The 16,144-nt window shown below is 47.1% G+C and overlaps 2 protein-coding genes across 9 annotated transcripts; both read right to left on the reverse strand.

Moving 5' to 3' along the window:
• Positions 1-539: 539 nt before the first annotated feature.
• LOC119267559 (protein trichome birefringence-like 38) lies at positions 540-3,748 on the reverse strand. Its single transcript, XM_037548964.1, has 5 exons — positions 3,324-3,748; positions 3,044-3,227; positions 1,647-1,822; positions 1,374-1,532; positions 540-1,129 (listed from the first exon to the last, which is right to left on the reverse strand). The coding sequence occupies exons 1-5, from the start codon at positions 3,626-3,628 to the stop codon at positions 826-828; spliced, it is 1,128 nt and encodes a 375-aa protein (XP_037404861.1). The 5' UTR covers positions 3,629-3,748; the 3' UTR covers positions 540-825.
• A 706-nt stretch (positions 3,749-4,454) lies between these two features.
• On the reverse strand, positions 4,455-8,761 carry LOC119267560. 8 transcript variants are annotated; one of them, XR_005132488.1, is made up of 6 exons: positions 8,424-8,759; positions 8,238-8,343; positions 7,989-8,156; positions 7,844-7,905; positions 6,947-7,072; positions 4,455-5,227 (listed from the first exon to the last, which is right to left on the reverse strand). XR_005132488.1 is itself a non-coding variant. In XM_037548971.1 (6 exons), the coding sequence occupies exons 2-6, from the start codon at positions 8,293-8,295 to the stop codon at positions 5,208-5,210; spliced, it is 423 nt and encodes a 140-aa protein (XP_037404868.1). In that variant the 5' UTR covers positions 8,296-8,343; positions 8,424-8,761; the 3' UTR covers positions 4,455-5,207. The 8 variants fall into 8 exon arrangements, 6 of the variants coding, with proteins under 6 accessions (XP_037404868.1, XP_037404867.1, XP_037404864.1 ...); XR_005132487.1 differs by having other exon boundaries at positions 6,947-7,108; XM_037548971.1 differs by having other exon boundaries at positions 7,844-7,920; positions 8,015-8,156; positions 8,424-8,761.
• Between the last annotated feature and the right edge of the window lie 7,383 nt (positions 8,762-16,144).

Raw genomic sequence — 16,144 nt, forward strand, 5'->3', positions numbered from 1 at the left:
CAAGCCTACATGTGCTATCTTTTGATAACGTACTCACGGTCATTTAGGTTGTCCGGTTATCCCAAAATCTACATTGTAAGAGGCCTTCCTCACTATCTTGTATCTTTCGGTATGTATATCCATTTATGCATAATCTATAAAGCGGGACAAGAGCCTGTTTCGAGATCGACGGGTTGATTCGTCACGGGATAAAAGGCATACTGCCATGTACTTTTGTTAGTGTGTACTTCCGTTTACTTATAAAATACTTTCCCTTTCAAAACACGAGTGCGATGACTGATTAGTTTATGTTAGATGTAGTGACATGTGTGAGGTTCCAAGCTCCCCAAGTGCCTTATTTATTGTGTTGCTATAATCTTTTATCTAAATAGCTTGTGAAAATGGCTTGCATTTTTTTTTGTGAAAATGTCTTACATTGTGGGATGGAGGGAGTACTAGATATGAGTTTAAATCTAACAAGACACACATTTAACTATTTAATTATAAGGGACATTAGATAACTTGTCGTAACTGCTATATATCTGAAAAGAAGAACAATGTCCCTTGTCCCGAAAATTCTGCAAATATGGGATTTGTCAAAGCAATCTACATTTTTATAAGTACAAATCACTTAGCAATCATACCCTCCTTTTTTGAGGGAGCAATCATACCCACCTTGAATACTGATACCATGCTATATCTATTTTTGTTTTGACTGTGATAACCCTCTATCTCTTTGTTTTGCAGTAAAAAGAAAGTATCCTCCCAGCCCTATAAACCAATGTGCTATCTTCAAATATCGCTTGATTATTGACCTATATATATTCTACAAACATCCGACTGAATTCAGCCATCTTGGCCGGTGAGCGCGGCGTAGAAGAGGATGTTCCAGGTGTCGGTCAGGCCGGCGATGCACCAGTGGGTGCAGTCCTGGCCGAACATGCCGCCGTACTTGCCCGGGTGCGCGTCCTTCCTCAGCTGCGACAGGAAGGTGAAGTCCAGCAGGTACACCGGCTTGGCCATGCGGGCAAGGGCGCTCCTGATGACCGCCTGCTGCGGGATCGGCCCGGCGGGGTACGGCCCCGTGCTGTTCAGCGGCTCCGTCTCCCCCGCGCACGACCTCCTCGGCGACGAGCCCCATTCCTGCCCCCTGCACCATTGCAGATGTGGACGAGCATATGAAAAATTCAGGACAAGTTGGTGTGGCTGTGGTTCGGTGGTTCAGTGGTAGCGGTCGAGGGCCAAGGCACGGGCCCGGTTCCCAACAGCACACTCGTCTCTCTCTTTTCTGTGTGGATCCATGGGATGTCGGCCACATAGTGCGCGTATTTGCTTTGAAGGATTTACTTGGGGAAATCATTGGAGTTGTGGAGTGGCAAGGCGGATTAGGTCACCTGTAGTGAGAGGGGGAGATGCCCTGGAAGAAGACCTTGGCGCTGGTCTGGACGAGGTTGGCGTCCACCCATCCGGCCCAGGTGTTGAGCGCCTTGGTGAAGGCCACCGTCCGGTCCATGTCCTTGGCCACTTGGCTGCCCTCCTGGATATAGTCCCAGCTGCAGCAACCACACACACACACACACGCACATCGCGCGAGTTCAGAGTTCAGTCATAATAACCTGCCTGAAAAACTTGGACCAAAACAAAGGCAACACAAACGCTGGTCTTACGGTTGGTCCTTGCCGGAGCGCGGCCACCAGTGCCAGGAGTCGAAGACGAGCACGTCGGCGCCGAGCCAGTTGCGGCCTTCGTCGATCTTGTCGAGCTTGAGTACGCGGCCGGCCTTCTCGCTCACGATGTCCACCAGGTAGTGCGACAGGTAGTACACCAGCGTCACATTGTACTCCTGCGTGCAGGTAGCAGATCGTCAGCTTCAGCAGTCAGTTCAGCCAGCCATCAATCCCAAACACCGTGCTAGCAAGTGCAGTACACAACTACACAGGACTTTTCATGGCCCCATTTGGCCTTGCAGGACACAGCCAGCTCGGCGTTGAAGGAGGCAATCAATCACCTACAGTTTTATAACAATCTATAAAAACAGCAGCACGATCACCACCGAACTGCACGTGTGTGTCCTTAACTCGTAGTGTGCGTCGGCGCTCAATGACGCCAACGAAGGCCACAGATCACGTTGTACTGGTCGAAGCCGGCCACCAGCAAAAGGCCAACGAGGTACACTGGGAGATCAAATTTTCTGGTCCTGACGGTCTGACACAAACACTGAAAAACGCGTAGCAGCAAGCAACAGGGCAAGCAACAAGAACAGCTGACGGAACGACTGGACTCGAGTGAACAGAGTCAGCAGCAGCAGCAGCAGTAGATGCAATATAGAATCACGGAAATGGGGGGAGCACCACACCCACCACGAGCATGTCACCCTAGATCTGAACTAAATAGGGTTAGTCATAGATCGCACCATCCCGGCAACACCAGCACCGGCAAGCGCACGGCAGTGAGCAGATAGCCCATTCGGGCCAGCTCACTTGGGGCACTTGCCATGCCCGGCTCGTTTTAGATTCTTACTCCTTTTCTTTTTTCAGATTGCCTAAGAAAAAGAAATGGACAGACGAAAAAGAAGCAAGAGAAAAAACAGAGCATATAATCTGGCCTGGAGGGTGAAAAACAGAGAGGAACCAACGAAAGAAACGCACATGCGTCAAGCAGCCGTCAGAAAGTGCAGACATTCGGCACGACACCAACAAAGTCCAAACGAGACGACCTCACGGCGACCCGTATTCCGTTCGGCGCTGGCCTGTTGACTTGTGTGGCGCGAGAGCAAAAGAAGGCTTCGTCGACATCGGCCACGCTGGCCATGCAGCGCAGCACATGAAATGGATGCGGTGGCGTGCGGTCCAGCCGTACCACCGCGCCGTAGATCTTCCCTCCCGACGACGCCGCAGCAACCGCCGGGCTGATCAGATCACCTCATCATGCCGGCACCGCCGAGCTAGGCCCCAGCCCCACCCGCCGACTTTTTACCGGACAATCTTAATCTTACTTGGAAGAAAGGAAACCAACGAGGAGCGCAGGGAAGGAACTAGGAAGGAAGGCGTCGATCGGCACGTACATCGAACGTGACGGTGGTCGCCGGGTCGATCCTGCCGGAGCGCGGCGAGACGGTGGCCCGGGCATTGGGCGCCGCGGCGTAGATCATGCACAGCAGCGACTCGTACTGGTTCAGCGCCAGCGAGTCGCCCACGAACATCACCTTCTTGCCGCCCCACATCCGCAGCAGCGCCAGCCCGTCGAACCTGCGCACAAGCACCATCATCATCTCACCGCCGCAATTCGACCTCACGGCAATCGGGCTACGGCGCCGCCGGCCGGACGGCATTGCAGTTGCAAACCTGGGCGGGGAGCAGGGCGGGCTGGGCAGCCAGCGGTACTTGAGGTACTGCTTATCGGGGCGGCCGAACCGGGCGCAGTCGAACTCGCCGCGGACGAAGGGGCAGCTGGCCGAGTCGTAGAGCGGGTACGAGTCGTCCGCCACCCAGGCCCCGGCGAACATGTCGCACGCGCCGCCGGAGGACTCCGACGCCGGCCGGTGCTGGTTCTTCCGGGAGATGGTCAGCGCGGCCGCCGCCGCCGCCGCGGTGCAGGCCGCCAGGAGCAGGGCCACGATGGCCGCGGCGATCACCGTGCGCCGCTTCATGTCGCTCCTCCGGCCGAGGAGGAGCAATGGGGGCGGGGATTGGGCTGGGCGCGCCGGGGAGGTTCTTGTGACGGCGGAGGAGTGGGAAGCGTGAAGGAGAGGGCGGGTATATGTAGGTGGAAGCGGAAGGCATCCGGGCAGCGCTGGCTGGCAGATACGCTTCGTTTTTATGGTAGGTGCCGTCGTTTTTGCATGGATGGGTCAATGGACCACTAATGGCCTGGATGTGCTACTAATATATGAAAACGTATTCATTGATACTCAAAGAAATATAGAAGCGTTCAGGACATATATACAATAATTGATAAGATAGTTTTCTCTTAGGTTTTGCATGTAATTAAGAGATGACAAAAAAAAATGTCTACAATGGGTTATTTCTTAGCCTTATCTTCATAACTAGTTATTCCTAAAAACGTGGTGACAGATATTATGCTAAGATATCATCTCTTGTCTTATCTTAAATAAAAGAAGACAAGTCTTTTCTTATGAATTACTCCCTCCGTCCGGAAATACTTGTCCTCAAAATGGATAAAATGAATGTATCTATAACTAAAATAAGTCTAGATACAACCATTTCGAGGACAAGTATTTTCGGATGGAGGGAGTATTTCTCTTTCACCTCATCATTTATCCTACATAGTACTTCTAAGATAGCACCATTGTACATGCCCTTAGATAACTGAAGCAGTGATCTAAACGCTCTTATATTTCTTTATAAAAGGAGTAGATTCTTGAACAAAATGGGAATTCCGTGATTCAAACCGGTGCATCTCCACTACTATTAAACAATCAAACAAGAACTTTCCTACATGCACCCCGCAAAACGTATACAGACACATCAGCACCATAGGATGAAGCCCACACGACCCAATCCAACAGTCATCATTAATTTATTCAAGATCTGGTATGCGCTTAGCAGTTTCAATAGACTGACCGTACTCCACAAGAGGAAAATATGAAACTCTCCGTCCCGCATCCGCAGCCCCTCAAATCACGCTAATCTAACCATCTAACCAACTCGCAAAAAAGGAAACCGAACCTAATCGTGTCCCTGGCCCCACTCCCTGCCTTTCCTCGCCACCGCCCGAGACGAAGCTCAGCAGTCCTGTCGCCTCCCTGCACGGCGGCCTGGATCCCTGCATCGCATCGTCGCCTCGCTGGACGGTTCCCTCGCCGTCCTGCACCGCATTGAGGCCTCCCTGCCGGCCTCCCTCGCCGCCCTACACCGCACCGTCGAGTGGGCGGCCGCTCCTCCTTCACCTACAATCAAATATTCACGGATCGGCCAGGCTACAACAAGATTATTATGCATCATCTGCATGAGTTCTGGAGCAGTAGGCAGCCCCATCAGATTGGCCAGGTATGATTTCGACGGCAGCCCCATCAGATTGGCCAGGTATGATTTCGACGGCCAATGAAGACCCACCTAACAAGATACAACCTCACCTTCGTTTCTAATATCCGTCCGACAGATCGCCAGTGCCTAGGAGCCTGCTCCGGCACCCGCGCCGCCGCGCCCGCCCTGAAATTCCCCTGAACCAGCCAGCCACACGCAACTATAATTCTTCCCTGCACTTCTTCAGGTTCGACTTCTTTGACCTGTTGCAACATTAGTCAGGATTAGAATTTTGACAACAGAGTTCGAAAAAATAAATAGTTGCACAGCAGAATGCTATAAGCCGTTCGTTTTACATCTCATTAATGGTTTTCTATGTTGAAAAATGATGAATGCAGGGCCTAACGTCCAAATTTCAGGGGTTAAGGTACCCCAACTCAGCAGAATACGTGACCCATATTGCACAATTGAAGATGGTTAGTTCGTCGATTTAGGCCCTGTTCGGTAGTCGCCCGCTCCCGGAATCTGCGGAGCAGGGGAAGTGCAGCTCGGTCGTTTTGAACTGCAGCTCCGCCAACTCCGCTCCTGGAGTTGTGGAGCGGAGTGGTACCGGACAGGGCCTTAATTATGTTGCAACTGTGTCGACAATGTTTATTTGACCGTACATTCGGGTTCTCTTTCCTTTGTTCAGGTATGCAGCCTTTTACTGGCTCAAATCAACTTGAAAAATACGCCGGATAATGATAAGAGAGGCTCTGTTGAACCTGTTACTCAAAACACTAAAAATCTGCAAATTATTTTTGTCGATCCTACGTCTACTACAATACCTACATTGTTATGCTCTACTAATCTTATGATTTTCTATCCTGGGCAATGACCAGACAAATGATCCATACATGATGACGCATCAAGATGTAGCTTTTGAATCGTACCAACTTGGACGCAATACTCCCATAGCAAATACTGATGAATACATGAATTTTGTTCTTAGAGAATGCATGCATCTCTAAGATAAGGAATTTAGCTCTATACAGGATGACCCACCAAGATGGGTATTAAAGAGAGCTACAACTTATTTGGAACATGATATGGTGAGCCTCAGTTCCGTACATATTACTATTAATTCAATCGGGGACGGATGTTTGTATAGATGGGACCTAAACTAAAAAAATGCCTATTTTCAGATATTCGTTCTAGCTGTTGCATGAATAAACATTGAAGACTTTATTGGTACCTAGCAGTTAAAAATACCAAGGTGCAGTGTATCCAGGTGCTCGACTCGCTAGGCCCAGGAATGCACCGCAAAGACCTCACCGCTATGGTTAGTTATTAGTCCGACTGCACCATCGTTTGATAAGACCATAATGCGGTGGAGAATCACATGGGCAGATGACCCCCTATGGCGGCAGGAGACAGAGTCCTCTTATTTCTTATTTGGGGGACAAAGAATGCAAGGGTAAGAACACCTTACTGCTGGTGAAGGAATGCTTAGTCCGTGGCTGCTGTATGCACAGATGCATGCCCTCTTGCCGGCAAAACAGCAGCAACAGTCACCTCTGGTAATTGCTCTTACTTAATATATTTACAGTTGTGTCTCTGAAATATATTTATGGGTCAAATTCAGGATCAGGCGAGGCATGTAGACCTCGGAACTATGTACGATATTTTATACCAATGGTGTGTTGAAATCTTATTTATGAATGAACTGGATTGCTAATTTGCTATGCAGTACTAATAATAATACACTGAACTTATAGTGCTTGCATGTTATAATTCCCCTCTAAGGAAATTTGTTTGCAAGTTATAATTTGTAGTGTAAGTTTAAATGTACCTTTGGATATCACCCAAATCCAGCAGGCTAGCACTAGCATAGGCAAGATTAACTCTACTCAACCCCGACGTGAGCCACACAATAGAGTAACCCAACTCGACTAAATCGCAAAACATAAGGAACCTTTATCCAACTGAGCTGTTAGCATTACCTGGTCGCCATGGCCTGAAGGATGTTGGAGGGAATATGATTGCCATGGAGGATGTCACCCGCAAACTCTTACACATCAACATGGCCTTAACATAGATTAGGACCCGGCTCTTATGTCTTCTGACCGCTTCAAATTCCTCATGGCAGGACATGCTATCAGTTCCTAGAAGAAAGTGGTGGTCGAGTAGGAAGAGGGAGGAGATGCAAACATCACTGCTAATCCGACCAGTTCAGGAAACACATAAAGATAATATGTATCCTTTGAGCAATAGGATCAGCTTCATGTCCATATGGTCACTACACATGCCATGCAGGCGGCAAGATATGGGCATGTCCATCTCAATGACGGCGAGATCAACGTGGTGCAGCACAACTCTGTCTGAGTCAGCAGCAGCGAATTGTTTCTACGGAGGTCTAATCCTTTTCGGTACCAGTCAAAATCCAACTTTTTATTGCTATTTCGCAATGCACTCTTGTGTGCATAATTATTTAAAACTGAAAACATCTGGAGTACACCTTATCCATTCTAATTCTAAAGACTAAAGAAGTTGCACTTCCTGCTTCCAGAGCGTAAAATGGTGCATTTGAATGATTGTTTGTTGGGACTAAGCAGATTTAGCATATCCTTCTTTTCATGTACATATCCTAATAGGTGAGAGCATCAACGAGATTTGGTTGATCTATCATGAACAGGTTTAGTATATATATTTTTGCAGTACAATGCTTGCGGTAAGACATCTAAGAAATATTTGGAGTTGCCGACTAGGGTAATCTGGAAGTTTGAATTAGTAAACAAATATACCCAACCATCACTTCAAGGAAATGCTCCATAGACAACTACATGGATTTCTTAGAACAATAAAAATATTGTACAATGCATCTCAGAATCAAAACATACTCTTAGATTCAGACTCTTGTTGCTCCCATCCCCTTTCGGCACCTCCTTCTCCTTCAGAAAATCTGAACCATTCAGGGCTGCATCATCAACAAAGGCACCAACTAAGAGGATGAAAGGAAAATCATAGGCTTGGAAAAAAGCTTACTCATTTTTAACTGGTCGGAGAACAACCGTCTGTGAGTTGGCGAGCAGGGACCTCCAGTCTCAGACCTTCCCGACCCCATTGGCTGCCGCGACACACGAGACACAACAACGGCTGCGGCCGCGAAGGCAGCGCCACACGGAACACACCATGGCTCCTGAGCAGCTAACCCTAGGCGATGAACATTGCACACAGTGAGGCTACGCACCGATTTGACGGGGACGAGTAGGCGGCGGGGTCGGAGAGACTAACCTGGACCCGTACGAGCGAGGAGAAGCATAGGGAGGGCCCCGAGCAGCAGCACATCCATGGAAAGAAGGAACTGGAGGTCGCGAGCAGCAGCTGCTCCTGCTCCAGACTGAATCGAACAAGCAAATAAAGATGGTGTCGGAGAGCAGAGCATCCGGATCGAGGGGAGAAGAAGAGTTGGAACCGGACCTTGATGGCGTCTCGAGCAGGGGGGAGGGAGGATTCATGGCGCGCGGGATAAGGTGGAGACGCTCATAGCGGCGACGAAGAGTGCATCAGGAGGAGGGAGGGCCCCGGTGTCGCCGGCGAGCATGCCGAGCTCGAGCGCCTCCTCGAGCACTTCGGGGATCGGATATGAAGAAGGGGCGGGGCGGGGAAGAGCATGGGCCTACGTGTCCGCCGACAATGGTGACGAATGGGAGGGGCGGCCACCAGAGAGTGCCGGCTGTGGATGGGGGATCTAGCGTGTGGCAACAGAGGAGGAGGTAGGAAGTGAAGAATGGGGAAGATAAGAAATGTGAGGGAGCTGAGGAAGGTTGACTGAGTTTTTTAGCTGACTGATTTTTTTTAATACTACTCCTCCTTCCATATATATAGGGCATAATGCATTTTTTAAGACCGTCTTTAACTATTGACAAGATTAATAGTACTCCCTCCGTAAACTAATATAAGAGCATTTAGATCACTATTTTAGTGATCTAAATGCTCTTACATTAGTTTACAGAGGGAGTACATGACATGCATCATGTAAAAATTATATCATTGAAAGCTCCTTTCACACACGAATTTAATGGTGTGCTTTGTGTAAGTTGCATGTCATATATTATTGCCCTAATATTTGGTCAAAATTAGCCTCGAAAAACGCATTAGGCCATATATAGATGGAAGGGGGGAGTACTACTTCTTACTAATAATACTTCTATTAGGCAGTGACCAGTGAGGGATTGTGAGTGGGTGCGTCATTGTCCATACAAAAAAGAATTATCATCGATTATTTATTATAGGGCATGTCCAATTCACCTGCGTGGGTGAGATTTTTTTTCCATCACAGCTTGTTACAGTCATGATCATTTGATGATTTTAAAAGTATTTTAATACAAATATCAATAGAATTGATAAAAAATATTAAGTAGATTTAAGTTTAGTAATCATGCAGGTCATCTTGTGGTATGTGGATGGTATATTTTATGAAGTACTTCACAAGAGATATTTTGTCTGACACTCCACAAGTATTTTTCGATGTGTATCATTATATTTATTCTATGTTGTATCACTATTTAACTCTAATACAGTATTATTTTAATAGGATTATATGACAGATTTTAGAACAAAATCAGTTGTCATTTTAGCGGACTCGGAATTGAATGATGATGATGATGATGATGATATAAGAAATCGAGACATGGAAGATGACGTTCAGGGTGCCACAAATCACATGGATTGTATGATTCTTGGATAGACCCTCTGAGAACCTCAAAACATCAAATACATCATCAGAAGTTGAGCTCATCTCGCAATCATTTACCCTTTCAACGTCTCTCAATCCAACAAATGATGACTTATTGGATGAAATTTGCTTTTTTATCAGTATGGTTGATGATGTCGCTCTACTAGAGTGAGACATATTTTTTTTAGTTAATTTTGAATTCCAATAAATTACTACTCTGATGTCATTATAACTGAGAGAGTTCTGATTTTACATTAGTGAATGGGTGAAAAGGTCTAATCTTTATCCTATTAGTTTAAATTTGAGACAAGTAAAAAAACATACGAGACAATGATGAATACATGGATGTTGACTGATTTAATATGTGTGTAGGGATACTAGCGCGCCACGAAGTCCAGCTATTCAGAGACATTCCATCTTACTATATGGATCTAAACTTTTGTATAAGTTACTATAGTCACATATTACATTTTGCCTCATATCACCAATGTTTTCTTATTCTTGTCTTAGTCGATGTGCCAGTATGCACGAGATAGTCATCGTGACAATATAGACATTGGTAAAATGAAAATTAGATTCAGAATATATGTTTTTTATTATAGATTATGATATGTGCCTTCGATCACAAATATGTCACACTTTTAGAAATACAATTTGAGTGACTTGACAACATTTTGTAGCGATCTAAAATTTTGGATAAATAGTATTTTAATATTGTACCATGTGAATTTATTTTGTTTCAGACGTGCGTTGCACGTGCATGCTTACTAGTGGTGTAAATGATCAAACCTTCTGATGAGTGCAGGCAGTCCGAAAGGGATCTTGAATTGGAGCGCCATCGCTGTGTGCTGCTACTGCTACTGGTTTTTTTTTTCTAGTACTGCTGGATGGAGGTGTTGGGGCATGTCTGAAACTTTGAATTCAGTGTGCCTTTGTGCTGTCTGTTTCCTCATGTAAAATGCCGGTCGTCTGGACTTTGAGTGGAGGCATTTACCTGACTAAATGAAGGAGGTTTACTTGATCACGTACAAGTGTACAGGAATGACCGTATGAGAGGATAGTTTGGGGAAGAAATGGAAAATAACGCTACTCTACGTTTTGGTTGCAATATCTAACTAGGAGTGTTGTCTTAAGTATTAACGTTAGTTTTGGCCTAATGCAAATGCCATTAATAAGCCTACTGCAAATGCCATTATTAGGGATATATCAACATACTACCTCCTTTTTCCGGTTTATAAAGCTTGCGTGTATCCCTAGATCTATACTTTTTTTAAACGGAGGCAAAAGCTTTGCCTCATCCATTAATTAAGATAGAAAAGAGTTTGTTACAAGACACCCAACAAACACGGCATGCGGATTACTCGCGTGAAATAAAGAATCCTAGCTTCTTTGCGTCGGTGATGACCCAAAGGTTGGCCTCGGTAGAGATGGAGGAGAGCAAGATTGGCGGTGGAGCACTCTTATACTTAAACACTCTTGTGTTACGCTCGTTCCAAATCGTCCATGAGACGAGCATAGTGAGGGAGGCCTTGGCTTGGCGGTTCGGTGTACCATCGGCGCAGGTGCTTGCCCACCACTTGTCCACCGAGTCGAACAGGGGCCAAGCGGAAGTGTCAAGCCCGTGCATGAGGAATTTCTCAATGACCAAAGACCAAAGACGTCGGGTGTAGCGGCACTTGTAGAAGAGGTGAGGTCCACATTCTTGCACCGTGCTGACCATTTTGTCCAAGGGAGAAAGGACCATCCCTAGGAACTGCGCCCTATACGCGAAGGCCGCCGAGTATTGCCCACAGGTAGTGTGTTTTCAAAGAATATCATCTTCGTTGAGCTCGTCAAGATGGACCTCATTTAGTATCATCCATAGAGCGAAGAATTACGTGATGTGCTCAATAGAGACGTTGGTGGGAGGGGGTTGATCTTGAGAATCCAAGCGTGGTGCTTCATGGCCTCCCTCACCTTCCAATTCTTTCTCTTGGAGGCTTCATAGATGAGCGGGGCAATGTCTTTAGGCATTCTCCCAAGGAGCCAAGAAGAGTCCCAAAAGGGGGTCCTCGCACCGTTACCAACGGTGATGGTGGTGGAAGCATAGAAAAAATTGAGGTCCTCCTCATTACATCGGTTTCCCGTTCCCACCCACATTTTGGTGGGCTCCTTCCATTCGTACCACGGCCATCGCAAACAGAGAGCCCTCGTAGGATCAAGAATGAGCATGGGTGGGTCACCGAGCACGACGCCAAAGAAAAGCTAATCCACGAGCACTTCTCCAAGGTCATGAAGAGAGGCCCCCGAAGTCGCAAAGATTTCAATTGGGAGGAGCTTAATTTGGAACCACTTGATTTGCATGGCCTTGGCGCTCCAATGGCCGAGTGTGAGGTTCTTGAAGCGATCAACGACATGCCTAGCGACAAGGCACCGGGGCCGGATGGTTTCACGGGCCTCTTCTTCAAGAAATGTCAGGGCATTATCAAAACCGACCTCATGAGGGTCATTTCGCATTTTGACTCCTTGCACACGTCAAACCTCCACTGGCTCAACTCTGCAAATGTGGTCCTTTTGCCTAAAAAGGATGGGGTGGAGGGAATCACCGACTATAGACCCATTAGCCTCATCCATGCGATCGCGAAGATTATTGCGGAAGTGCTCTCCTTGAGACTTGGCCCTCATATGAAAAATCTCGTCTCCAACGCCCAAAGCGCCTTCATCAAAACAAGAAGCATCCACGGCAACTTTTGTATGTTTGCAATCTTGCTCGACGCCTCCATGCGAGGAAGACCCCATCCCTCCTTTTCAAGCTTGATATTCGAAAGGCCTTCGACTCTGTTAAGTGGGAATACTTGCTTGATCTGCTCCAAAGGCGAGGATTTCCGAGCAAATTCAGGGATTGGATCACAGCCCTCCTTAGCACCTCTTCCTTGAGGATCATCCTCAATGGCATTGCCGGCAGCCCCATCAAGCATGGACAGGGCCTTCGGCAGGGAGACCCCGTATCCCCGCTCCTCTTCGTCATCGCCATCGATCCGCTACAAAAAAATTAGATGTGGCAACACAGAGGGGTCTCCTCCATAGAATCCGGGGGCGGAGAGCCATGTTGAGGCCTCCCTCTATGCGGACGATGCGGCCATCTTCTTGGCTCCGATTAAAAAGGATGTTGACAACCTTGCAAGCATTTTGAAGGGGTTCGGGGAGGTCACAGGCCTTTGCACCAATTTCCAGAAGAGCTCGGTGGTGCCCATTCGTTGCAACCACCTTGATTTGGGTCGCTTAACTCAAAGTTTGCCGGCTGCACGGACCTCTTTCCCACTACGATACTTGGGGCTCCCCCTCTCCGTTTGGAAGCTAAAGTTGGTGGATCTCCAATTTCTCGTGGACAAAGTTGCAAGCAAGTTATCAATGTATGATGGCCAGAACATCACCACCATTGGACGTATGACCCTTGTCAAGTCCGTGATCACTTCCCAACTGATCTACCCCGCCACCCCATTCGTCATCCCACCAACCATCCTTCACAGCGTCAACGAGCTTTCCTTTGGTCCGGTTCGGACAAGACAATGGGGGCCAAATGCAAGGTGAATTGGGAGTATGTTTGCTGGCCCCTTGAGTACGGAGGTATAAGGGGTCTCAACTGCCCGGACCGACGATCTACGGTGAATGCAACGATTGCCTCCTCGTTGTGCCATATTGTGTGCTTGCAAGAGACTAAGCTCGGCAACGTCGACCAATTCACAACAGCTTTTTTGGGCGGGCACAGGCTCCATAGCTTCGCGCAAAGACCTGCTTCGAGCACTAGGGGTGGCATCTTGATGCTCTGGGATGATCTCCTTGTGGATGTTTCTTGCATTAGCTTCACGACGTATTGCCTCTCCGCCATGGTCCGGGTGTGAGGGACCGACGTGCTTTTCAAAATCACGACCGTCTATGGCCCCACGGACTACTCTTGCAAAGATGCTTTCTTTTCTGAGTTGCTAGCAGAGACGCCACCGTTAGGGATGGCCTGGCTTGCCACTGGTGATTTCAACCAAATCTACCGAGCGCGAGATAAAAATAAGAGAAATGTCAACAGAAGCAGGATAAACCGTTTCAGGGCAACACTCCAGAGCTATGAGCTTAAAGAAATCCACCTCCAAAACTGGTGTTTCACTTGGAGTAATGATAGGACGAACCCAACCTTGTGCAAGCTAGACTCCTTTTTTTGCAACGTCGATTGGGACACAACCTTCAACACCCATGTTCTTAATGCACTTTCTTCCTCCCTCTCCGATCACTGTTCGCTTCTGCTTGCCGATGACAAGGGGCCAAGAATACATCGGGTCTTTAAGTTTGAAAACTTTTGGGCATCCATGCCCAGGTTTGAGGAGGTGGTACAAAAGGCGTGGAACGAGAGGATTGACCACACTGAGCCATACCAAGCGCTTTACCACAAACTCAAAAAGACTGCACTTCGACTCTCCGAATGGAGTAGGGGCCTTTTCTCCAAGGCTAAAATTCACTACCAGGCTGCGCTTTTGGTGATCCTTCGCCTTGACATCGCTCAGGAGAATAGACTCCTCTCCGCCGAGGAACTTGAGCTCCGGGCTAGGCTCAAGAGAAGGGTCATTGCCTTGGCCGTGCTCGAAAGATCGCGTAAGAGGCAATGTGCAAGAATTTCCAATCTTGAAGAAGGCGATGCAAATAGATCTATACTTTGACAAACATAAGATGAGTTATATAGTCTAAATATTACATCACTAGAAATTATACGATTTGAAGTTTCTAATGATATATAAGAGTGTTTAGATCATTACTTTATTTTAGTGATCTAAACGCTTGTATTTTTTATGGAGGGAGTACTACTTACTATATCCTTCCATTGTTTCCAGATTCTTACCTTGCCAAACCAACCATCTCACTGCCATTTTGACTCGAAGAGGAAAAGGATGGCAGATGGCACCAACAAAACGGAATGGCATAAACTGGACGTATCGGGTGGGGAAATTATGTTAGGCTGCCAAATATAATCCTCCTCCCACACGTTATTCCAAGTTCGTCTCTCCGTGGTTCAGAAGGCGTGGGATGAGTGGGTCAACCACACCGAGCCTTTCCAAATCCTTCATCATAGGCTCAAGAAAACCGCGACCCGGCTTACTGAGTGGAGCAAGAAGTTTTTCTCCAAGGCCAAGATCCAACTCTATGCGGCTCGCCTGGTGATCCTCCATTTGGATACTACGCAAGAAGGAAGGGCCCTCTCCCCTGCGGAGTGATAACCCACAAGTATATGGGATCAATTGTAGCCTCTTTAGATAAGTAAGAGTGTTGAACCCAGCAAGGAGTTAAAGGTAGAACAAATATTCCCTCAAGTTCTATCGACTATCGATACAACTCTACGCACGCTTGACGTTCGCTTTACCTAGAACAAGTATGAAACTAGAAGTACTTTGTAGGTGTTGTTGGATAGGTTTGCAAGATAATAAAGAGCGCGTAAATAAAAGGTAGGGGCTGTTTAGATAAAGACACAACTAAATTAATTTTAGTAAAGAGCTTTTTGTCACGAGAACATTATTTGTCCCTAGGCAATCAATAACTAGACCAGTAATCATTATTGCAATTTTATTTGAGGCAGAGGCATAAGCTAACATACTTTCTCTACTTGGATCATATGCACTTATGATTGGAACTCTAGCAAGCGTCCGCAACTACTAAAGATCATTAAGGTAAAACCCAACCATAGCATTCAAGTATCAAGTCCTCTTTATTCCCATACGCAAACAACCTACTTACTCGGGTATGTGCTTCCGTCACTCACGCCACCCACCATAAGCAAATCATGAATATATTGCAAACCCTACAGCGGGGATCCCTCACGCTTGTGCGACACGGAGAGCACCATAGGACAGCACCAATAATAAAACATGCAACTCAAACCAATCAAGATCATCAATGAACCCATAGGACAAAATGGATCTACTCAAACATCATAGGTGTGACACCCCCGATTTAATCGTACACTACTCATACATGCAAACGTGTACGATCAAGATCAGGGACTCACGGGAAGATATCACAACACAACTCTACAAATAAAATAAGTCATACAAGCATCATATTACAAGCCAGGGGCCTTGAAGGCTCGAATACAAGAGCTCGATCATAGACGAGTCAGCGGAAGTAACAATATCTGAGTACAGACATAAGTTAAACAAGTTTGCCTTAAGAAGGCTAGCACAAACTGGGATACAGATCGAAAGAGGTGCAGGCCTCCTGCCTGGGATCCTCCTAAACTACTCCTGGTCGTCGTCGGCGGGCTGCACGTAGTAGTAGGCACCTCCGGTGTAGTAGGAGTCCTCGTCAACGGTGGCGTCTGGATCCTGGACTCCAGCATCTGGTTGCGACAACCAGAAAGAAAGAAAAGGGGGGAAAAGGGGGAGAAAGCAACCGTGAGTACTCATCCAAAGTACTCGCAAGCAAGGAGCTACACTACATATGCATG

This window comes from Triticum dicoccoides, chromosome 3A, assembly GCF_002162155.2.
Source record: "Triticum dicoccoides isolate Atlit2015 ecotype Zavitan chromosome 3A, WEW_v2.0, whole genome shotgun sequence".
NCBI lineage: Eukaryota > Viridiplantae > Streptophyta > Magnoliopsida > Poales > Poaceae > Triticum > Triticum dicoccoides.